At 56.9% G+C, this 23,604-nt stretch overlaps 2 protein-coding genes, 2 long non-coding RNA genes and 1 other non-coding gene across 10 annotated transcripts; 3 read left to right on the top strand and 2 right to left on the bottom strand.

Moving 5' to 3' along the window:
- The first annotated feature begins 55 nt into the window (after positions 1–55).
- Positions 56–8,034, top strand: RPS16 (ribosomal protein S16). The gene is made up of 6 exons (XM_001498042.7): positions 56–269; positions 5,058–5,339; positions 5,474–5,575; positions 7,443–7,539; positions 7,648–7,695; positions 7,827–8,034. The coding sequence occupies exons 2-6, from the start codon at positions 5,292–5,294 to the stop codon at positions 7,970–7,972; spliced, it is 441 nt and encodes a 146-aa protein (XP_001498092.1). The 5' UTR covers positions 56–269; positions 5,058–5,291; the 3' UTR covers positions 7,973–8,034.
- On the bottom strand, positions 1,360–1,836 carry LOC138915912 (uncharacterized). Its single transcript, XR_011422376.1, has 2 exons — positions 1,713–1,836; positions 1,360–1,620 (listed from the first exon to the last, which is right to left on the bottom strand). It is a non-coding gene; the product is annotated as an uncharacterized lncRNA (long non-coding RNA).
- Positions 8,035–9,813: 1,779 nt separating the features above from the next.
- Positions 9,814–23,226, top strand: LOC111775194 (uncharacterized). Its single transcript, XR_002810689.2, has 3 exons — positions 9,814–9,941; positions 17,307–18,239; positions 22,515–23,226. It is a non-coding gene; the product is annotated as an uncharacterized lncRNA (long non-coding RNA).
- PLEKHG2 (pleckstrin homology and RhoGEF domain containing G2) lies at positions 12,160–22,376 on the bottom strand. Of its 6 annotated transcripts, none has more exons than XM_070224400.1 (19): positions 21,501–22,376; positions 20,705–20,834; positions 19,625–19,893; positions 19,447–19,547; positions 18,628–18,694; positions 18,449–18,495; positions 18,072–18,222; positions 17,642–17,779; positions 17,288–17,488; positions 16,756–16,848; positions 16,582–16,668; positions 16,202–16,235; positions 16,008–16,109; positions 15,828–15,875; positions 15,710–15,748; positions 15,522–15,538; positions 15,165–15,341; positions 14,130–15,045; positions 12,160–14,048 (listed from the first exon to the last, which is right to left on the bottom strand). In XM_070224400.1, exons 2-19 carry the CDS (start codon positions 20,811–20,813, stop codon positions 12,373–12,375), a joined length of 4,272 nt encoding a protein of 1,423 aa, XP_070080501.1. In that variant the 5' UTR covers positions 20,814–20,834; positions 21,501–22,376; the 3' UTR covers positions 12,160–12,372. The 6 variants fall into 6 exon arrangements, with proteins under 6 accessions (XP_070080501.1, XP_070080500.1, XP_070080502.1 ...); XM_070224399.1 differs by having other exon boundaries at positions 19,625–19,896; positions 21,501–22,355; XM_070224401.1 differs by having other exon boundaries at positions 20,705–20,849; positions 21,501–22,302.
- Positions 22,678–22,770, top strand: TRNAI-UAU (transfer RNA isoleucine (anticodon UAU)). Its single transcript is given in 2 exon segments — positions 22,678–22,715; positions 22,735–22,770. It is a non-coding gene; the product is annotated as a tRNA-Ile (tRNA).
- Positions 23,227–23,604: the final 378 nt, after the last annotated feature.

Genomic DNA, 23,604 nt, shown 5'->3' with positions numbered 1-23,604 from the left:
GACTCGACCTGCCGTGCACTTCCAGCACGCCATCTTGAGAGTGGCACACTGTCTTAGAGTACGGTGTGGGACCGACATCTTAAGCAGGTCAAAGCGGGTTGCGTTAGCCTACGCTTGCACGCGGCCTTTTCCGGCCAGGAATTCGTGCTTGAGTTTAGTCAACGTCATGTGCCAAGCCGTGAGGAGCCGGGGAATTGGCAAATAATAACAACAAATTAGCAAAAAAAATCAAACTTTGTCTCATGGACCCTCTAAAACATTCCTAGGAGGTAAGTACCCTCAATTTTGCAACCGAGGAAACTAAACCTCAGAAAAATAAACTAACTGGCAAGTGGCAGACCCAAGAAAGCCCTCCAAGTGTGGGTGACCCCAAAGCCCTTGTTTTCCTTTACAGTCTAAGCTGATTTCAATGGGGAGTTTATATATTAGTAATTATTTGTCAGAGAGGTGGCAAAGAGGACCAGGCATGAGGAAGAGATGTGAAAAATTAACCTGATGGAGGGGGAAAAAATCAGAAGCTTTTAGAATTAATTGCTAAAATTTGTCGCATAAGCACTGAGACACCTGGATTGAATTTACAGACATTTAATATACACTTAGTTAGTTACAGGGGAAGGTGCTGCTGTGGGCCAGGGCGGGGCTCACCAGATGGCTACCGGCTACCGGGGAGTAAATATACCCCAGGGCCATCGCTGCAGGAGCACGCACTCCACGTTGCAACAATCCCAAATTGAATCCAAGACAGACTGGGGGAGGGGCTGAGCACTCTATACAAGTGTTTCCCCTTCTATCAGCTAGGTTCCTTTCAACAGCAGTTCTTTCAAATAGGATTCTACATATCAAATGTCTCTTGACACGGGTGCAGAAAGACATTTACTCCAGAACAGAGAGGGAACAGTAATATTCTCCCCATAGAAAGTTCTTTGATGTATCAGTGGTTCTCAACTCTCAACCCTGGCACCACATGAGAATACTTGAAAAGATAAGAGAGAGAGATGCATAGTGACCCCAAACTGGAAACAACCCAATGTCCACCGTGAGGAGAATGGCTACACAGTTGCGGTGCCTCCTACAATGGAAGAGTAGCAAACTACTGGTACACACCTGAATGAACCTCAGAAACACCATGCTGAGTGCAAGAAGTCAGACACTAGGATATGTACAGTATGATTCCATTCATATGAAACTCCAGAGGAAGCAAAACTAATCTATACAGACAGAAAGCAGTTGAGTGATACCTAGGACTGGAGGTGGAGACTGACTGGGAAGGGGCATGAGGAACTGTGGAATTTTCGACGGAAACGTGGCAACGTGTATACGTTTGTCAGAACTCATTGAAATGTACACTTAAAACGGGTGCCTTTTACTATATAGAAATTATACCTCAATAAAGTTTATTTTAAAGATCGAGATGTTCAAGATCCACCAGAGACCAATTATCAAATTCTCTGGGTTGCGGCCTGGCCATCCGTATTACTTGAAAGTTCCCGCAATGGTAATTATTTGTGGCCAGGGTTGTGAGCCACGAGACCCTCCCTGTCCTCAAGGGGTGGGGATGAGGTTAGAAGACACCTGTGCCGTGCTCTGTCCCTTCCTGGAAGAGGAGAGAGGAGGGCGTATCTGAAAGAGGGAAAATAGAGATAGATGGGTGCCAATTTATTGAATGCACCCCCCCCCCCAGAAGGTCAAAGAGTTCAGGCTTCAGATCTCACCTTATTTTCTTCCTTCTTTCCTCTTCTCCTTGCTTCCCGGGCTCCAGGGAGTTGGGGGGCAGGGTCCTCTGGCCTAGGAGGAGACGGCTTAGAGTTTGGGAGCTAGGGCTGAAGACCAGGTTTTTCCCTCTCTCCACCCAGCCTCTCCAGGAGTACCAGGGAATCTGTGTCCTCTGAGGCTCATGCTGAGGGCAGGTGCCGAGCACAAGCCCCCTGTAATAACTCCAAGAGTTTGGCCAGAAAGAGAGGGACAGGTCTCTGGGGATGTCCTTCACAGGGTGGACAAGGGCCCGGGCCAGTCCCCCACAGCCGGGACCCCAGGGCATCCAACAGACGCTGTAGTCGGAACACAGCAATTTCCACAGATGGGCCCTCTTCGAACCCTATCACAGACAGCTCCAGCCGAAAGCAGCCTAGCGTCTCCGCAGGACACACCTGTGGGGACAGAGTGACCTGATGTCTCTGGGCAAGGGCCTGATCCCTAATCCCCACCCCCAGGGTTTCTGACTTGTGGCCTGGGACAAGCCCCTTCACCTCTTTGGGCCTCAGTTTCCTCATCTGTAAAACAGAGCTGTGAATAATCTACCTTTAGGGCTGACACTAGCCCATACTGTACCTGTGTAAATTAGAAAGACACTCCCTTAAAATACTTCTAAGTGCTGATTTTGTTAGAATGAGACAATTTACTGCCATCTGCCAGAAATTGACAAATATGTCCAGGATATGAATACTGTAGATGCGGGATCCTTGTGCAGTGTACAACCTTCACATCCATACACAGTGCCCTTATCTACCTCATAGGGTCAGTGTGAAGAGTAAGTAAGCTAATATGTTTAAAGCATTTAGACCAGTACCTGGCACAGAGTAAGCACTATTTAAGCATAGCTATAATCACCATCATCATCCTTTGTTGTTATTCTGTGCCAGTCACTGTTCTAGGTGTTGGAAACAGCAGGGCACAAAATATATTTGTAAGGCTGGGGGCTGGGTCAGGGATTGGTCAGCGAGAACACCAGCCCCCAGCATATGTGTGTTTCAAGCCTAGTGGATTCGCTAAACTTCCAACTTCAGTAAGGAGCTAAGGAAATACTCACCGAGAAATCATCTGGGGTGTAGAGAGTGCCATCATTTTTGTTTCCCTACAATTTGGGGTAAGGAGGAAAATCAGATCTTGGAAGGGGAAAGCCTGACCCTTCCTCAAACATGCCCCCCACCCCAGCCCCTCCCTGCCCTGTCTGCTGGCTCTCCCCTCCCCCTTCCTCACCAGCATCTTCATGATGGCAAGAAGGAAGTAGAAAGGCTCCCGAGGGCAGAGGGGTGGTCCTAGGCCCCCCAAAGGCCACATCAGCAGGACAATGGTCCAGAGAGGCCATATGGGCACCCTGCCCATCCCCAGGCTTTCTCTGGTCCTGGGCCAGAGTCCTGGAAGTGAGAGGTACAGAGAGAGGAAGCAAGTTGGAAGACTGGAGTGGGTGAGGGGGGAACTGCCCCTCTCCCTGCCCTTCCCCCAGTTCCAGCTCTGCTCAATCCTTAGACACTCAGGGAATCTTCTCCAAAGGCCGAAGAAGATGGTGACCCTAGAGTAGGGAGGGCCTAGGCCAGAGGGCTCTCTGACTGCCCCACCCTCCCCAGGGAAGATACAAGATTTAGTAAGGGCGTAAGGATCAGCCCAGAAAGACTAGAGAGCTTGGAAGCTTCCCCTGTCTCCCAAACAAGCCTGTAAGGCAGCACAGTGTGTGTGAGAGTGTTTGCATCCTGTGGCCTGTCTCCTCATTGGGAAACACCTGTGCTAGGCCTCATCCGGGTCTGCAGGTGCGTATGGGGGCAGGGGGGTCCTTGCTCTCTTTTCTACTCTATTTCTGTCTCAAGTGTCTTGGAATCTCCGTGCCGGCCTGGACCTGTCTTCTTTCTCCAAGAGGTGGCCTCTCTGCCTCTGAATCTCTGTCACTTGCGTTTTCCGTGTCCATCTCTGACTGACCCAGGATCTCTCTTCTTTCTCCTCTTCTTGGTCGGGTCCATCTGTCTTTCTTCTCCATGTGTGCCTGTCTCTCTCCTGTGCTGTGTATCTCTCTGCATGTCCCTCCAGGTCCTCCTCTGGGTGCTCCCTTCCTCCCTCCCCCTCCCCCCCTCCCTCTCTCACCCTTTGGGAGCTGGACTCTGGGCTGGAGGATCCTCCCTCTGGCCCCAGACCCGCCCTCCAACCTCCACCTTATCTCCACTCTCCAGGCACCAGGTGAGCCACCACACCTTTTTGAACCTTGGACCCCAGACCCAGTGCTGCTAGAGAAACTGAGGCAACTGTGGGCTTTCTGTAGCCCTGAGAGAGGAGCTTCTTAGCTGGGAAGGGAGCGTCCTGAGTGGGGGGAAAGTCAGGGGGCAACTCAACCCCGAGATTCCTCAGATGGGATGGGGTGGGGGGGGCTGGGGATGGAGAATTCTATAGGGAGGGGCCTGGAGAGGAGGGAGATTTTGGAGAGTGAAGAGATTATTTGGGGGATTCTGGAGAAAGAGGGATTCTAGGTAGGGACCCTGAAGAAGGGGATTCTGGACGGAGGGTCTCTGAGTGGGGAATTCTAGGGGAGGCGAATTCCAGGGGAGGCAGTGGCTGGGAAGAGGAGGCTCTGAAGGAAAAGGAATTCCTAGGAAAGGGAGATTTTGAGGGAGAGGGCTCTGAAAGGGAGGAAGATTTTGTGAAAGGGGATTCTAGGGGGGGCCGTTCTGGGAAAGGCGAATTGAGAGGAGAGGGAGATCACGAGGAGGGGGATCCTAGGGCTAGTGGGTCCTCAAGAGGCAAAGCTTCTGGAGGGAACGATTGAGGGGAAGAGGGCCCTGGAATGGAGGGAGATTCAGGGAAAGAGAGAGTCTAAGGTGAGGGCTCTGAAGAGGGGGATTTGCGGGGTGGATTTCTGAGAGAAGGATTCTGGGAGGAGGAGACTCTAAAAGTAAGGAAATTCTGCTGAATGGTAGATTGTGGGGAAGGGGGAATCTAAGAGGAAAAGGATTCTGGGAGAGGACTCTGGAAGGAGTTGGGTTCCAGGGGGTAAGATGATTCCGAATCCTGAATCTGGGAATCCTGCCTGGTTTCTTGTTGAGGGTTCTGGAGGGAAGATTCTGATGGAGAAGGATCCTGGGAAGAGGGAATCTAGCTGGGAGGAAGATTGCCGGTGGTGAGGGCGGAATAAGAGGCCTCTCTCCAAGACGGTGGCAATCCAGTAACTGGGCGGCGGAGAGAGGTTATTAAAAAGCCGCTATGCAAATGAGAGGCGCGGTAACCAATGAGGACCGAGGATGTAAATAACAGCCTGTCCTCACCTTTCTTCTCGGTCTCCACCCGACATCCCTCAGGCCCCACCCCTTCCACCTCCCAGGCCCCGCCCCCTCCGCTCCTGGGACCCGCCTTCCCGCCGCCAACCCGAAGTCCCGCCCCCTGGCTGCAACAGGAGCCGTAAAGCTCCCTCCCGTCGCGACGCAGCGCTCAAGGCGCCTGCGCAGACCCTGAAAAGCGGCCGGGGTGGCCTACAGTTTCTCTTTTCCGGTTCGGAGCCGCGCGGTGAGGAGCAGTCGTCCACGCCACCAGCCATGCCGTCCAAGGGTCCTCTGCAGTCGGTGCAGGTCTTCGGACGCAAGGTGGGACAGGGGTCCGATGGGAGGGGTCAGAGGAGGCCGGGGTTTGGGAGAGGCCGGCGGGGAGGGGTCTGGGGTGGACGTGGGAGCCGGGGCTCGGAGCTCACGTGGCCCCGTCTCCCCCTCGCTTTCCACAGAAGACGGCCACAGCCGTGGCGCACTGCAAACGGGGCAACGGCCTCATCAAGGTGAACGGGCGGCCCCTGGAGATGATCGAGCCGCGCACGCTGCAGTACAAGGTCTGGAAGGGGGACGGGCGTTTGGGTTGAGTGGAGGGCTCTGGAGACGGAGGCGTTGAAGGAAGTGGGTTCCTGGAGTTTGTGGATCCTGGAAGCTGAAGGATCTGATATCTACGAGGGGATGTTTGGAAGCTGAGTTGGGGACAGGAAAACGAGAGGTATTTGGCGACAGAGCTGGGTTTTGGGGGTTCAGGAGATGTGGTAGAGCTTGGTTTGGGAGCGTGAAAAGGTGGATGTTGAAGGTTAAGGGCTGCTTTGCGCCCTGGTATTTGGAAGCCCATTCACCTGGGGACTGGACTGCAAGGGGATTGCCAGAGTTTATACAGCCTGATTTCTTGCAGTAAGCTCGTGGAGGACGTGTGTCATGCTTACGATTTACTGCCCCTCTTTCCCTCGTAGAGGATATGCTCCCTGAGGACAGGAATCAATGTTTTGTTTCTCAAAAGATTGTATGTAAAGTAGGGTCTGGATCGTTGTGGGTACTCAGAATAAGTAGTAAAGAACAGGAACAAAATTGGGGTCTTGTGCTTGGCTGTGAAAGGAGTTCCTCCCCTGTCTGGGCCTCAGGTTCTTTGGCTCAGGATGGAAAGAGACTGGAGTCTGATTTCTGCCTCTTCTAGCTCTGTTACTTGAGGCAGGTAACTTCACTTCTGTGGCTCGGGTTCATCTGTAAAATGAGGATAACTTCTACCTTGCAGAGCTGTTGTGAGGATAAATGAGATGCATGTGTGGGAATGCGTTGATTTTTCCCGGAAAGTCTATTAGTTTTTATTTCTCTCGATGAAGTGTAGTCGACATACAATATTAGTTTCAGCTGTACAACGTAGCAATTTGATATCTTGATCCATTGTGAAATGACCGCGCTACGTCTGGTTACCGTACGTCATCATATGAAATTACAGTTTTGTTGACTGTGTTGCCTTTGCTGTCCATCACATCCCTGTAAAGTCTATTAGTTTTTAATGTGGAGAGTAACATCTATGTTGCAGAGTTAGTTGCAGGATTTAGAAAGGTAGCAGCTGAGATTCCTTTGTGTAGCAGATAGTGACTATTGTGTCTTAGTGTTGTTGGCTGTCAGTTTATTGGAAGGCTTTAGCCTGTGTTGAGTGTGGGGACACAGCAGTGACCTAGTTGACCCCAGGCCCTGCCCTCACGGAGAACAGTCCACTCACTAGGGGAGACGGACTGGATCCCGTAGCAGACACTGCTCCAGAGTCGCCAGCCCTGGGATGGGGGAGCCCCGAGAATGTTTCTGGCTCAAACTTGGGTGAGAGGGTGAGGGCAGGTTTCTGGGTGGGGCCGGGGGTAGGGGGAGAGGGGAAACAACCTGAAGTAAAACAGGAGTGTCTGGGCGCGGAACAAAAGATCTGGAGCTGGCCGGGGGAAAGCATAACAGAGGTCATAGTGCAGTGTAATTTCTTTGGAAATCTGGGCCTCAAAGGCAGGGTAGAGAGCTCAGGAGGGGAACCCAGAAAAAGCAGCTAACAAAGCCCAGGAGTGTCTCTTCACTGTTTGAGGGAGCCTTAGTGGCTGCAAAGGTTTTCCTTGTTGCTGAGCTGAAGTGCCAGCCTTCCAAGAACCAGTCTTAGAGATGGGGAAAGATGGGGAATCTGAGAGCAAGAGAGGGACGCAAGTAGGGAACCCAGCTCAGGTAGCCTTCAGGAATCTCTCATCTGTCTTCAGAGCCTCGCTGTCTCTTGGCTGTGTCGTGGGCCTCACGGTGACAGCCCAGCCCTCTTTCTCTGGTACTTGGAGGCCAGTGGTGGCAGAAGCCATTTGGAGAGAAATAAGGGGGAATGTGCTCAGTGAGGTGGCTCAGCTGCCCAGCTTATGATCCAGAATCCTCTCACGCCCCCTGTTCCTTTAGCTGCTGGAACCTGTTCTGCTTCTGGGCAAGGAGCGGTTTGCCGGCGTGGACATCCGAGTCCGTGTGAAGGGTGGTGGTCACGTTGCCCAGATTTATGGTGAGTCCCAGGAACTGGGCCCGTGGGTGGGAGGTGGCTCTGAGAGCAAGGCCTCCTCTGGGGCCTTCACAAAGCTGATGTACCCTTTTGTGTGTGTTTTTCTCACAGCAATCCGCCAGTCCATCTCCAAAGCACTGGTGGCCTACTACCAGAAATGTGAGTAACAGTGGTCTTTCCATCGGGTGCCGGGCGGGGGGTGCAAGTCGAGGACCAGCTCTGGCATTTAGTCCTGGGAAGTAGGAGGACGTTTCTGCACCTGTCTAAATCTCCATCCCTCTCAACCCCAGACGTGGATGAGGCTTCCAAGAAGGAGATCAAAGACATCCTCATCCAGTATGATCGGACCCTGCTGGTAGCTGATCCCCGTCGCTGCGAGTCCAAAAAGTTCGGAGGTCCTGGTGCCCGTGCCCGCTACCAGAAATCCTACCGATAAGCCCATCCAGAGGATCGGGGTTCACCTTTATAATAAACTGGTTGTGGGGTGTGAGGTTTCAAGGACTGTGCTGTGGTCTTTTGTCATGGGTCTTTGACTAGAAGGAAGGAAGAAGCTCCCCCAGCTCACTGCCCGTCTGGATTTTAAGCCTTTCCAGAAGTCACCACTCTGGGGTTAGTGCGCATGGGTGGGAGGGGCAGGCGGGAGCAGACCTGGTCTCATCCCCCTGCGCCTCCAGGGGAGTCCTTTGTGTGGGCAGAACTGAGGTCGGGGGGACCGTTCTAGGCCACTGGTTGTGTGGGGTGTCTTGGTGAGCTTGTCTTTTTTTTCAGTCCCTTTGCTGCTGTTTTAATGGCACATGGGAGAAGAGCAGGGGACACGTGTAAAATCAGTAATCTTTAATACACAGAAAGTGAGGAGAAACCACCTGGGTGGAGCCAGAAGTCAGGGACTGAGGGCCATGCCTGGGCTGGGAGAGAGTTTTTTTTTTTTTTTTGAGGAAGATTAGCCCTGAGCTAACATCTGCTGACAATCCTCTTTTTGCTGAGGAAGACTGGCCCTGAGCTAGCATCCGTGCCCATCTTCCTCTGCCTTATATGTGGGATGCCTACCACAGCATGGTGTGCCAAGCAGTGCCATGTCTACACCTGCGATCTGGGCTGGCCCCGGGATTTTTCTGAATGCCACTTTAAGGTGGAGCTGGGACTGAGATCTGGAGGAAATGGCTTGTTAGCCTCACAGAGGTGGGTTTCTCTAGACAGGCTTCATCCTTCAGGATGTCAACACTACCTCCTGGGGAAGGGCCCCCATCATCTTAAAGCAGGTGCCAGTCATGCTCAGTGTGGTAGCTGTCTTTAGGGGGCTTGGAACGTGGCTCTGAGGACTTGTTCGTCTGTTGTGCCTGCCGTGTAATGAAAGCCAGCATATGGTGGGCTCTCTCTCGCTGCCCTGGACACAGATGACGGACCGTTTCCATCGTCAGAGTTGTGTGGGACCGTGCTGCCATGTGTAGGGAAGTAGTGTTGCATGTGCATTAGGTTGCCTGTAATTTTCCCCCCATTTTTATAGGAGGCTACTAAGCTTCATTGGGGTGGGAAGGGCTCGGCTCCCATACCAGCCTGTGCCGCCATCTGCCCTCCAGTGGGGTCCCACATGCCTCCTCCGCTGGGAGTACTGGCGAACACACCACACTTGAATGTTGATTGAGGGGGAAAGTTTCACAAGTCTTGTTTTGCTGAGGAAGATTGCCCCTGAGCTAGCATCTGTGCCAGTCTTCCTGTTTTGTATGTGGGTCGCTGCCACAACATGGCCACTGAAGAGTTGTATAGGTCTACGCCTGGGAACCGAACCTGGGCCACTGAAGCGGAGTGCGCTGGACTTAACCACTAGGCCACGGGGCCGCCCCAACACACTTTCTTTATAAAAGAAGGAACTTGAGACTTGCTGTCCTGTTGCCCTTTCTGTATATCTGTTCCATGTCAGGACATGGGGCTCCCAAACTGGGTTGCACAGATGAGAGAACATTCTGTCGTCAGGGAAGGTTCTGGGGGACAGCGCGGATAGACAGGGAATACACACAGTAAAGTGCTGAGAGGCGGAGGGGTTGACTGAGCGCCAACCAACTGCCAGGCTAAGCATTGTTGAATGTATTTTCACAACGTCCCCTGAGGCTGGTGACCAGCAGGTCACCATCAGCAGATGAGAATTGGCCTAGAGGTAAGATAGCTGCAGCTCGCCCGCCTGTGCGCTGGAACTGGCGTTCACTTGGGTTACCTGGGTCTGGCTGGCGTCACCTCAGCGTCCCGAAGGGGGCAGCAGTGTCCCGAGGGAGGCAGTGGGCAGCCACTCTCAGCCTTGTGAGCCTGCTGTCACTGTAGCCCTGAAGACGACGGCTTACAGCAGGCAGACTGTAGTAGGCGAGCAAGAAGACTTCCTGAGGCGGCGGTGGAGCCGGGGCCTCGAGGCAGAGGTAGGGGTTGGGCGGGAGGAATGGGGTTCAGGGCAGGGGTCAGCTGGAGGGGCTGTGCTGAGCCCGGTGCCCATGGTTTTCCCGCAAGGGCCAGAGACCCCCGATTTGAGGCTGCTGGCTCCCTCCCAGCGGCACAGCTGGGACACATCTGGAGAGACCCAGCGGGCTCGCGGCTCTGTGCCTGCCCCAGGCCTTGGAGTAGACAGCCCCTTCTCCCTCCCTGCCGCCTCCTCAAATACCGGGAATTCCGGCGCCACTGGGAGCCCTGGCCAGGCTGGGAACTTTCCCTCAGCTGGGAATGTGCAGCTGGGGGTGGCTGGGAATGTGCAGCTGGGGGCAGAGGAGGGGAGGGCCGGCCTCAGTGCTGACCTTGGGGAGGCTGCGGTGGAGCAGGCCCAGGCCTGGTGTGTGGCGCCGGAACCATTCAGTAAATCACTGAACGAAAGCTGCAGCTGACGTTCACTGAGTTGGGCCTTGGTCTGGCTCCCTCATCAGCGAATAATCATCACCTCGGGCCTCACACGGGCCGGGAAGTGCTCCCTGTCGTGCCCCCTGTGGCAAGAGCTGGGTCTGGCCCAGGAGAGGCACTGGAAGAGCAGGAGCATGGACTCAGGCTAGGCTGTGTTCATGCGAGTCCCAGCTCTGCCCCTCCCTAGCTGTGTAATGGGCAAGTCCCTTAGGGTCCTGTGCCTCAGTTTCTCATCTCTAAAGTGGGGATTCAAAACCATCCTCTTGCCTTTTACGGATGTGGTGAGGACTCAGTAATGAGCTCATGTAAAGTGACAAATGCCCGTGGTATGCAGTTAGTACTTCAGTAAATCTCCGCTTTTTTGGCTGTTGATAGCCAATTGTTAAAACTTCAGCTTCCTAGGCCCCTGCGCCAGAGGTTCCGGTTCCACTGTGGGACTAGGTCCTAGGGGTTGATCCAGACAATGCCCTGGTGAGTCAGAGGCTCTGACGCCTTCAGAAGGGAGGGTACACTCGTGGAATCCTCATCATGATCCTGAGGCAGGTAGTGTTGTCCTCATTGTACAGAAGAGAAAACCCAGGCACAGAGGGAGGTTACACACCATGGAACCAGAAAAACCCGGACTTGAACTCAGCAGTGACACTGGTGCCTCAGAATTCCAGGGAAGATTAAATAAGATAATATGCTAAAGCAAGAGAGGTGGTGTCCAATGGAAGAAGCTAGTATTACCAAAGAAACTGCTTAAATTATGCTTCTCACTGGGCATACCACTGCCGGGGGGGGGGGGGGGGGGGGGGTGGGGGGGGAGATGGGGCAGGCAGAACGATCCTAATATAAAAGCCTTTGTCTCTACCCCCTGAATTTTTTTTGGGGGGTGGGGCACATTGAGGCACCGTAGAGGTCCCAAACCAGAGCAGGTAAAGGAATCTGATGTGGATGGGTGGGTGCAAGAATTAGAATATTCACAAGGGTGGGGAGTGGTTGCCAAGAGAAATCAGGCAGATGTGGGACAGGCTTTTTTCCAGAATCCCAAACCTGATCCACTCTGATGTTAGCTGGAACTGTCTCTGAAGTTTTGCAGTACCAACACCCAGATTCAATTAAGGAGGGATTGGTGGAGATATTTAAATGGTTGGATGGCTGGCTGGCTTGATGGATTAAGACATGGTTGAGTGAATGAGCTGTATGGATGAATGGAGAGATGGAAATATGGAGAGACAGATGGATGAATAGAGAGGGTTGGATGGAGAAGATGGACAGGTGGGATGATAGATGGATGAAGAGATTCATGGAGGAATGGATGTTCCATGGGGGGCAGGATAATGGCTGGCTGGATGAATAGGATAGAGAGGGTTGAATAAAGCGAGCCATGTGGGTAGGATAATGGGTTGGAAGATGGATAAACAGACAGACGGAGAGACAGCTGGACGGATAGATGCAGAAATGGCTGAGTGGATGAGATGAATGGATGAACTGGCTAAATTGCTAAGGGCATGACTTTTTAGGGGTCTAGGTGGAACAAAGCTTGTTAACTTGGCTTTCCTGGATGGACATCAAGCAGTTCATAAACCCTCTGAAGTCATACAGTCATATTGCAATGGCTCCAGTTGCTAGTAATTCTCAAAGGAGTCAGATTCCCCAAATCTTCAGAGCCACTGACTCATGCTCTGCCAGACTTTCCCATTCATTGTTGTCTTCTGGCATCCCCCAACGCTTCCAGAATAGGAAAAAAGACATAATTTCATAATATTAATTAACAAAATATTAATGACACCCCTTCCCCATCCCTTTTGAGTTAATCAAGGTAAGTAACAAGAACCATTCGCCAAAGCAGATCCCAGGAGCTGGAAAGCTGCAGCCATCTTTAGACCTGTGTTCAGTGTCTAGACTTCTGGGTGAAGTTCTGAGGGTCTGTGGCATCTGGTTGAAGTCCTTGCTTTTCAAGAAGCCTGACATCCTGGCTCACGTGTGGAAAGGGGCGTCTGGAGCCCCCTGGGCCCTGCGAAGACCCATGGGTTCCTGGGTGGGCGCCAAGAGAGCAGGGTGGTTCAACCTGACCTGGGCCTTGGCTGGCCGCAGCCGCCCCCCACCCCCGACATGGATGTTGACAGTGGTGGCATAGCTGAGCCTCCTGGCTGGGGGCGGTGGGGGTTGGGCTTGGGGTGGCGGTGAAGGTGCCCGTGATGTTGGGGCAGAGGAGGACCAGGGGCCCCGGGAGGCTAGGGGGGCATCTCCCCCAGGCCCTTGACGCCGAGCCAGGCTCTGGCTGATGTATGATGCTGCCAGGTACCTTGAGAGGGCAGCTGCGTTGGGGCCCAGGAGCTGACGGGTTGCAGGTAGGGGACTATGGGGTGGGGTCAAGTCTGAAGATTCTGAACTGGTGACAGGAGAGACCGAGTGGCCTCCAGGTTTGGACAAAACCATGGTGGTCTGAACTGGGGTGGGTAACAGGCCCTGAACGTCCCCAGAGCCTCCCAGCTCAGGCAAAGGTGTGGCAGCTGGAACATGGACGGTAGTGACACGCTTCTGCTCCAACACAGGTGTGTGCTTTTGGACCTGGGGATCTGAAAGGCTTTGCTCCTGAAGTGAAGGTGCAGCAGCTGGACCCTGGGTGTCAGGGAGGCCTCCCTGCTTGGGTAAGGATGGGAGGGCTCGGATCCGGGTGCCTGCGAGGCCTTGTGGCTGGGGCAAAAGCGTGGCAGCTGGAACCTGAAGGTCTGAGGGGTCCTGGGGCGAAGATGATGGAGCGTTGGCTGGCATCTGATGGTCTAGGCGGCCTCCATGTGCAGGCAAAGGTGGGGTTCCTGGAACCTGAACATCTGGGGGGTCCTGGGGCAAAGACGATGGAGCGTTGGCTGGGATCTGACAGTCCAGGTGGCCTCCATGTGCAGGCAAAGGTGGGGTACCCGGAACCTGAACGTCTGGGGGGTCATGCTGCAAGGGCACTGGGGTCTTGGCTGGGATCTGATGGTCCAGGCTGCTTTTGTGCACGAGCAAAGGGCTGACAGCTTGGCCGCAGATAGCGGCCGGGAACTGAGCATTGCTAGAAGATCCCTGCTTAGTTACTGGGGGGCTGGGTGGGCTCTGGCTGTCTAGGAGGACTTCTCGCTTGGGCATAGGAGTGGTAGCTGAAACCGTGACATGAGAACAACTTCCCTGCTCGGGCAAAGCTGGGGCGGTCGGAACTTCTATGTCCACGTGGTGTCCTTGCTCAGGAAAGGAGGCGGTAGATGGAACCTGTATATCCACGGGGCCTCTCTGCTCAGGCAAAGGAGTGGTCCCTGGAACCGGGATTTCCGGGTGGCCTTCTTGATCAGACAAAGTTGTAACAGCTGGAATCTGGACGGTCAAGGGGCCAAAGTCCTGCCTGGGCAAAGGTGTGGTGGCTGGACTCTGGATGTTCCAGAGGCCTCCTTGCTCAGGCAAAGGGGTGGCAGCTGGAAGCTGGGTGCCTAGACGGTCTTGCTCAGGCACATTTGAAACATTTAGACTCTGGCCATCTGGGCAGTCTTGCTGCTTAGACAAAGGTGTGGCAGCTTGAACCCGGGCAGCGGGGCCCAGGGGGACAGATTCCTGGGCACAGGTCAGCGGGAGGGCCAGCTCACATACCAGCATGTGTCCAAAGGCAGGCAGGGGCCCTGTATGCAGAGAAAGGAGGAGCGAGTCAGGACTGATGCCACAGGGCGGGCCCCTCTGCCGACCACACACCCGGACCTCACCTGGCTCGGCCTGCTCATGGGGCAGGCAGGGGGCCAGCTGGGGTTGGGCCAGAGCCCGGGGTCGGCGGCGGGGGGCATTGGTTGAGGCGCGGGTCTCAGCCCGCTGCATCTGCTGGATCCGCTCGCTGTAGAGCCGGGCCAGCTCTCGCACCCGGGACGCCGCCCTCTCCGCACTCGGGGCTGCTGCCTTGCCATTCCTGCTGCCTCCACCCAGATCCGAATCTTCCAGGATCAGCAGTGGCTCCGGGAAACCTGGCCGAGCCAGCTGCCCCTGCTCAAGTGCCTGCCAGGCGCTCCGGATTTCTGAGCAAGAGCGAAATGGCAGCTCATCCTGGAACCCCTGATCTCGGGGGATGTCCTGGGGCTGGAAATCTGGGAATGCTACCCCTTCCTCCTCCTCTTGCTCTGCCCTGCCTCCTGAGGAGGGCTCCCCCAGTTTTCCAGAAGCGCTGCCAGGGAACAGTTCTCTCCTGGCGGCTAGAGCCTTCTCCGGCTCCTGCAGAGGTCCCTGGAGCCAAGAGTCAGCGGGAAGGGCGGGAGCGTTGCAAAGATTTGGAATGTCAGGGACACTGGGTATGGCTGGAAGGCAGGGCATTTCAAAAACAGTGGAAATGTCCGAAAGACTGGGAAGGCGGGGAATGCTGGGAATTTCAGAAAGGCCGGGAATTTCAGGGAGGTTGGGCCCGTCAGGGTTTTTGCTAAGGCAGGGAGCATCAGCGATCTCAGCACTGGAGCTTTCGAGCCCCTCTAACACGTGCAGTGGGGAGGGCCCCCGTTCGTCCATGTCCAGCTCTTCCTCCTCCTCCTCCTCCTCTTCTGACGAATCCCGGCTGGGCAGGGCTTGGAATGTGAGGGTTTCGCTGTCGCCTGGCACCTGGGAGTCTCCGGGGAACTCGGGAATGTCATGAGGCGATGGCTGCAGCAAACACCAGGAAAGAGGCCAGAGGTATCAGGGTGGGTTGGTCCCCCTACCCCCCGTCTGTGCCCACCCAAGCCAAGAGCCCCAAGGACACGGTGATGGGACACCCGGCTCACCCCCGGGTCCCGGAGGCCTCTTTGGTTCAGCAGTTCCAGGATTTCCTCAGTGATGGAAGTCCCAGAAGGGTCCAGTGTGGGGGGTCCAGTGTCCTCCAGGTCCTCAGGGGGTCCAGAAGCTGGAACTGGTGGCTGAGGCTCTAAGGGCGGGTAGAGCTCCCCCTCACTGCCAGCATGCTGTGCGGAAGGAAAGGATGGAGGGCGAGAGCCGAGGGCCCCCAGCCCCCTCCTCCCTCAGAGGGGAGTCCAGTCCCCAGCCCCCTTCTCATTCAGACCCACGATGTGGGAACTCAAGCTTCCTCCTCCATCAGCCCCAGAAGCCCGGGTCCCCAGACCCAGTCCCAGGATATTTCTTACCTTGAGCCTAGGCTTAGCTGGGGATGGAGAGACGAGGAAGAGAAAAGAGTGAGATGCAGGAACAAGTGTTACTCCTTCTAAATGATGGGCCACCCCATGACCCCTCCCTGATGAACACTGGGCATCCCATGGGGAGAGACAGACAGACAGACAGGGATGGGCCAGGCTGGGCTGGGGCAGTCACTTACCATTCTGTTGAAACACGACATAAGGGTCCTTCACTGGCTCTGGGGGGAGGACACGGGGATGTCAGGTGCCCAGCCCCCACCCCAATCCCTGGTTCCCTTGTTGGTAGTGGGTACTCACCAGACTGCCTGCGGCCACGGCGCGTGACAGAGGGTCCTGGGGACGGAGCTGTGGGAGAGGCAGATCAGACACCATTATGAGCCCGGCTCCAGGCTCCTGAGGGAGCAGGGGGCTGGGGGTGCGAGTCCTGAGTCCTGGGGGAGAAGGTGGCGGGGGGGCTCAGGGTTCCATCTCCGTTACCTGTGTTCCTTCGCCCAGGAGTGAAATTTCTAGCATCACGAGGTCGGGGAGATCCAAGTGGGGGCGTCAAGGGCTCTGGGACAGGCTTACTTTTAGGAGCACCTGCGGGGAGAGATTTAGGGGCTAATAATCTGCTTTTTCTTAAAGTAATTCCTCTTACTTCCGCATCCTCCCAACCCAAGGCCCTAACTCACAGTGCAGGCTGTTTTCAAGGAGAACTTGTTTTGCCTGAAAGAGACAAGGACGAGGGTTGAGGGGGCTGGTCTCCGGGCACCCCAGTCAGAGCCCCACTAACGGGCGCTGCTACGTGTCAGGCACGTCACATGACTGGTGACGATTAATCCTCACAACCACCCTGTGAGGTCGGTCCTATGAGTCCTCCAGGTGAGGAAACTGAGGCCAGAGAGGTTAAGTTACTTGCCCAAAGTCACAAAGCAGGGACCTGGTGGAAATGGGATTCAAACCCAGGCAGCCTAACTGTGCCATTTAACTAGCACGTTTTCAGAGAGCCCCCTGCCCTCAGGGTCTCAGTACTGGGGGAGTGTCTGCCGCACGCCGAGGGCCCCAGCTCTACCTTGGCAGGGATGGAGGCAGGGTGGTTCTCAAAGAAGAGGCGCTGGAGACAGTGGATCCACAACCGCTTCTCTTCTTGGTTCTTGGCCTGGGGGTGGGTGGGGGTGAAGTTGGGGGCCAGGTGTGCAGTCCAGGGGCTGGGGGCCCTGCCCACCCAGCCCCACCCCATGCTCACCTGGAGCAGGTGCCTGTGCTTGGGAATGGTCAGATCGGACACCTTGAACCCCAGGGGGTCCCGAGGACTCTCGCTCACGCTCAGGTTGCAGCACTGGGTGAGGGGGTCAGAGGGGGCGGCAAGCTCAGAGCCCTGGCTCAGTCATGTGCCCCTTGTGTGCATCCGGGTCCCCACCCCCCACAAAGCTGGCCCTGTAAGGCTGTATGGTGGGTCCCCTTTCCCTCCGTTGAGTCTCCCCAGCAGGCTGGGCTCTGCTGTCTCTCACCAGCCCCTCTTCACCCTCATCTGGATCAAGATGTGCTCCCCCCATGAGGATGCTTCTCCTCCAGACCCTCACCTCTGCATCCTGCTGGCCTCACCCCTCCTTATTAAACCTTGCTCCCATCCTCGGACTCAAGAAAACACGGCCCTTTTAAGCTGGGCTGTCCCTCCTTGCAGACCCTGCCCCCACCCCCTCTGGGTGTACAGGTCCAGGCACATAGAATACACCTCACGGGGGACACTCTGGCCACACCCCCATCCCTGCACTCACGAAGATGTGGCCCTTGTAGGTGTATTCCGGTCCCCGGCGCTTGGCCACGAGCAGCATCCGCGAGAATAGAAAGAGCAGCCGCTCACCCCCTCGGAGTCGGGGGCCGCCTCCTCCGCCACCTCGGAAGGCCCCCTCCAGCACCAGCTCCCCGAAAGCGCTGAGCTCCGGGCCGGTCCAGCCGCCCAGCCGCCGCTGCACTTCCTGCGGGGCCCCAGCCACGCCAGGACGGGGGCTTAGCCGCCGTCCACGCTGTCCGAGCCCACCCTCCCAGGCTGCCTCTGAAGCACTGACCACCGGCCGTGGAGAACCCACATGCCCACACCTCGCAGCCAGCCCCGCCCAGCCTGGGCCCACCTGGAGGCGCGCGGCGTGCTCCTGCTTGCGCTTCATGTCGTTGATGTACCAGGCGACCGCTGTCATGGACACGATGGCCTCCTCCACCATCTCTCGGCCCCCGGCGCCCGGCCCCTCCGCCCAGTGCTTGCCTAGCTCCTGCCCGCACCGCCGGGCACCCAGGAGGGGAAGAAAAACAGAAGGAGAAGGAACGGAGATGAGAAGAGGCAGAGAGAAACAGAACGGGAGGGGCAGAAATGGAGACCCAAAAGCAGAGGCGACAGGCAGAGACAGAAAGGGGAACAGTGGGTGCCTATCCCCACTGCCAGCAAGCCTCTCCCCCTAGAGCTGGCTCAGTTTCTAGGCCCAGCTCATCCCGGGTCCACCCTCCAAGGGTGATCAGCGGACAGGCCCGCGCCCTCCCCAAGCAGCCCCCAGGGCCCCCGCTGACCTGCAGCAACAGATGGTACTTGAGGATGCGCTGAACAGGCTTCAGCAGGAAGCTCTGCAGGGGCAGCGAGTGGTGGAGCTGGGCCTGGCGCTGCTGCAGCCACAAGGCTGCCGGCGGAGACAGCGACAGCTCCCGGAGCAGGGCCAGGGAGCTGGGGGCACAGCACAGGTCAGGGGGGCCGGCAGCTCCGGCAGGCAGGGCTGGGAGGGGCCGGGGCTTAGAAACGGGGGCTGGCAGGGGTCGGGGCGGGGTGGGGAGAGGTCGGTTACTGTCACGGTCTGGCGGGGGTTGGAGCTGGACGGGTGGGGAGGGAGGTTGGCTGGCACATCAGTTGGTGGGCACGGCCTGGGGCCCGGCAGGGGCTGCTCGCCCCTCACCTCGGATAGTTCATGCAGTACAACGTGTAGATGTCAAAATCCTCGCTCTGCGGGTGACACGGGAGTCAGGGAGACCTCTACTCCTGACTCGCCAAGACCCCCCTCCAGCCTAGCCCAGGCCTGCTCCCCTCTGACCCAGACCCCATCCCCGAGGGAGAGAGCGCCTGCCCGCCACTCACCCTCTGCACGAAGCACTCGGCAATGCCCCCCGCGCTGCCACTGCCCTCCAGGTCCTCCAGGAGCTCGCTGTGGGGAGAGGGGAAGCGTGAGGGCTGTCCTGCCCCACGGCCCCTGCCCAGGGGAAGACACCAGGAGGCTGGGGGCTTGGTGGCCGCCAGGACCTCTCAAGGGGACGTCACATCCAGAGGAAGGGTCCTCTGATTGCTGCATGGGCGATCGCAACCTGATCACTTTGCCCTTGGACAGTGTCCCATTCCTCAGCCTGAAATCTCGGCACAGCCAGCCTGAGCCTGAGGGTCTCATGTCACGACCCACGGAGAGGGGTGTCATGACCCTCAGAGCTGGGACCCCAAGATCCTGTCGTGACGCTCCGGCCTCCTGCAATCATCTTAAAATCTCAAGACACTCAGAGGTGTCATGATCCGTGGACCCCAGCATCCTCTTCACAGGGGGGCCAAGCATCCTGGTTTGTCTGGGTCTGAGGGGTTTCCCAGGACGAGCTGGTCATACAAACGCTCATGCTGTCATGATCTTCAGGCCCCATGGGAGTCTTGGATGCATCGTGACGCCAGACCCAACACAGCACTGAGACCCATCCTGATATCTGGACCTCATCCGAGTCCTCAGGCTCCTGTCCACCCCACCCCTCCACCACTCTGGGTCCTCAATCACCATCATGATCCCTGCCCAATGTCATGAGACGCCAGGGACCAGCCTGGACAGGGCACTATAGGGCTCCAAGGTTGGGTTAGGACATTACCCACCCTCCCCCACCCCCCGCCCAGCCAGCACCCCAGCCTGTCCCACCGGCCCCAGACCTGCTGAATTCGTAGATGTCCTCGATGTTGGCAAACAGTGTGCCCACCTGCTCCGTGCTCAGCCCCAGGACCCCGCCGTCCAGCAGAGGGCCCAGGTAGTCCTGTGGGGACGACTGGGGTTATGGGGCGGAGGGCCTGGCCTGGGTCCCTACCGTGCCTGGGTGCCCGCCTGCCTCACCTCGACGATGCTGCGGAGGTCCCGGACATAGGCCCGCTCTGTCTCCACGATCTCACGGGCCACACGCTCCAGCCTCGAGGGTTTTGCTGAACTGGGGGTCCCCATGGGCGACAGATGCAGACTGATGGGGGGCCCTGGAAGGGGCTCCGGCTTGGAGGTTGAGCAGGTTGGGGTGGGCCCCGGAGCCGGGTCCCCCTCAGAGCCCACCGTGCTCAGGGATGTGGAGCTCCCAGACCCTCGGGGGGAGGCCATGGCAGGGTTTGCAGGAGCTGCTGGGGGTGTGGTACAGGAGGTCAGGGCGTCTCCCCAGCTGAGAGCTCTCAGCCCCCACACTCCCCCCCTCACCTGGTCAACATCTTTCCCATGGGCTCCTTTCTCCTCTCCCTGCACTGGTCCAGTCCCGTTCTCTCCAGGCTTCTGGACTCTACTCCCCTAATCCACCTCCCTGTGTCAGCCTGGGAGATCTTTATTAACTTACTTTTCTGACCCTGTCACTCCCACAAGTATAACGCCTTCATGTCCTCAAGATAAAGTCCAAACTCAGATCCACAGTGTGGATAGCAAGGTAGCCATTAGAGAGCTTTCCTGTCTGCTCTCCTCCCATAGCTACAAGACTTCTCAATGCTCCACACTCCAGTCACACTCATCTTCTTTCAGTTACTTAAATAGGCAGCCTCCTCTGACCTCTGGGCCTTTGCACATACTGTTCTCTCTGTGTGGAATACTCCTCCTTGCCTTTCCCAACTCATGCTTCCTAATCTTCCAATTCTCAATTCAGATGTCCCCCTCCTCCAGGAGGCCTCCCCTGACCTCCCAGACTGCGCTCCCACAGCCCCCTGCGCTTTCCCCAGCCCAGCCCTGACCACTCTGCCCTGGGCTTCCTCTTCTGGACTGTCACCGTTTGTGGATGGGTCCGTCTCCCCCTCCAGACTTGGAGCTCTTGTGGGCAGGGCTGGGGCTGTCTTGGTCACCCCGTGTGGCCCGCAGTGCCTGGCACTGGGCCAGCCACAGAGGGCTGCACAACGTCTTGAATGAAAGACTGGCCACCCCGCGGGCCCCGCCCCTCCCTTGCACACTCACCTGTGCGGGTCTCACACACAGCTGCACAGTCACCCACTTCACCTGTGTGGCCACGGCCAAGGCTAGGGCTGTGTTTGGACAGGCTCAGTCCACGGGCTCCCTCGGGCATGGCTGAGCGGCTCAGCGGCTTCTGCAGAGAGACCCCCTTCTTGGGTATCAGGACCCCACAGGCCTCACCGCGGCCGCACTCACAGATCGGGCGCTGAGAATCAGGAGTGTGGTCTAAACCCGGGGAGGGGCCCCGGGGAGGAACAGATGAGGGAGACAGAGGCAAAGCGACAGAAAGAGGGGGACAAGGAGAGAGAACATACAGCAAAAGATGGAAAGGTCGAGACAAAGAAGAGGGAAGAGAGCAAGAGTCGCCGAAGCTGAGTCTGGTCTTTCTGGGGCCGGAGGCTCTGGGATCCTGGGAACGTTTGCGCTCTGGCTGGAGCCGAAGGCGAGGGGCAGGGCTGGGAAAAGCCGTGGGCGGGAGGCCGCGGGGTCCCAGGGGAGGGCGGAGGAGGCTGGGGGACCGGATGCCAGGGTCCTGCAGACGGCTCCCTCCCCCGCCGAGGGCTGCGACTTGGGGCACTGGCCCTGAGCCCTCGACTCGCCTCCGGCCGGTCCCTCCTCGATCCGTTCGCTGCCCCCCAACCCCCAGCAGCCTGGGTCCCCAGCGCCTTCCCACACCCCGCCAGCCCCCAACTCCCGCCGGCGCCTCCGCTCGCCCCCCGCCGGCACGCCCCCTCATTGTTCAGCGGCGGCGGCGCCGCCCCCTCCCCCAGCCCGTCGGGGCCCCTAGCTCCCCCCTCACCTCCCGAGGAGTCTCCAGCTCCGAACCGAGGCACCCGGTTCCTCCTCGGCCCCCGGCACGGTCTCCGGGGAGGCGCAGAGCCCGGACTCCTGGGTCTCTCCAAGTCGGGGGCGTCAACTTCGGGCTCTCCGGCTCCGGGAACCAGAATCCGGGGCCTCTTAGAGGATGGGGTGCAGCGGTCCGAATTTCTCGGTCCTCTAAATGGGGGATGCTGGGAGCCTCGACTCGTGAGTCTCAGATGGGGGTGCTGGGGACCCAAATTCCTGAGTCGTCTAGATCGGGCCGTGGGGGGCCCGGATTCCTGAGTTCCCCTAACTCTAGGAGCAGGAGTTAAACCACTTCCAGGCGGGAGCGCCGGGGAGTCCCAAATTCCTGGGTCCCCTTGAAGCAGTGGGCGCTTCAGCCCAAAATAGACTGGTTGGGGCGCGGGGAGTCCGTATCCCAAGTTCCTCCAGCCCCCGGGAGTCTTGGATTTCTGGGAAGCCCAGGAGGGGATGTCCGGTCTGGGATCCTAAGTTCTTCAAACTAGGGTGCAGGAAGCCCGGCCTCCAGGGTCGCGCAGGGCTGATGTCCTGGACTCCGGCTCCTCCAGGAGGGGGCGCTGGGCATCTGGATATCTGGGGTCCTCTAGCCTGGATGTGGTGGCCTGGGCTTCAGGGTGTCTCAGGATGCGGTGCAGAGATTCAGGGCGCCAGAGTACGCTACTCTGGACCCCTGAGGCTCCGGGATGGGTGGGACTGGGCTCCGGCGGCAGCGACGGCGCCACATCAGTGGCGGGAGAGTCTGGTCCCAGCTGTGGGGCGGGGGGCGGTCGCCTGGGGCTTCCCCTCCCCCCAGCCGCCCGGCCTCATATCCTGTTCCCGCCCGCGGGGGGAGGGGCCGCCTTCCGGCCGGCCGGGCAACGAAGGGTTAAGACGCCGTCCTTCCCGGCTTATGAATATTCATAAGAAGGCGGGTCCCAGACAGGCTACACCCCCACATTCCAGACGCCTCGCAGACTTTTCCCTTTTACAGCAAGGGCTTTGGAGGCGTGAGAATCCGGAACCGGCAACGCGCTTTCTCCTATTGGCCAACTCAACGATTCCTATTTGCATATAGAATACCAGGCAAGGCTGTCCGACGAAGTCACGTGGCCAAGAACGACTGAAGGACCCCGCGGCGAAAGGGTGCGGCCGGAGCTCCAGTGGCGCAATCGGTTAGCGCGCGGTACTTATATGACAGTGCGAGCGGAGCAATGCCGAGGTTGTGAGTTCGATCCTCACCTGGAGCACTTTAGTTTTCTCTTATCAGTTTTTATAAATTGATGCAGATTATAAATTAACCCAAACACACATCACTTAAGAGTTTCCTCTTTCGAACATTTCGATCTTGGGAATTTTCGAGCTAGAAAGACTCCTGGGACTCTGGCGACGGTCGCTTAGGGAGCGAGTGTTGTGGGGAGGTTCCGTTTTTATCCTGGCCGCCAGAGGGTGGTATCGCCCCTTAGATGCCTGGGCCTTCCCTTGGGTCTACAAATCTCAGCGTAAGACTTCTCTAAATGTGTCAGGCTGTGGATCCTCCGCAAACTGTGCATGGCACTGCCTCTTTCTCTGTCTTGCATTTTCCTTCCAGTTTCATTGAGATGTAATTGCCAAATAACATTGAATTGATTCAAGGTGTAGAACATAATGAATTGATACATGTCTAAATGGTGAAATGATCATCACAAGTTTAGTTACTAATTTTTCTTTCTTGTGTGTCTTGGAGTTTTTTAACACCCTCTTCCCCTCTCCGTTTCTGAATCAATTTGTTTACTGAACATTCATTATGTGACCGGCTCCTGTTTACGGTTTAGGTGTGGGCGATACAGGAGGGACCCAGATAAATCCGTACCCCTCATGATGTGACATTCTAGCGGGGGGAGACAGATTGCTACAGACATAAGAACTAAGTGCATTTTTTATGTTAGGTGGTGATCAATGTCATGGAAAAAGTAGAGCAACGACCGAAGGTAGGGAGGATGGGGGAGTGAGAGGTGGGGTGTGGGTTGCAATAAGAGCAGTCAGGGACCATCTCACTGAGGAGACATTTGATCGGACACCAGAAGGAGAGGAGTGAGCCACAG

This window comes from Equus caballus, chromosome 10 (assembly GCF_041296265.1).
Source record: "Equus caballus isolate H_3958 breed thoroughbred chromosome 10, TB-T2T, whole genome shotgun sequence".
Classification (NCBI taxonomy): Eukaryota; Metazoa; Chordata; class Mammalia; order Perissodactyla; family Equidae; genus Equus; species Equus caballus.
Note: the sequence above shows the minus strand (reverse complement) of the source record. Positions and strands in the feature narration are given on the sequence as shown.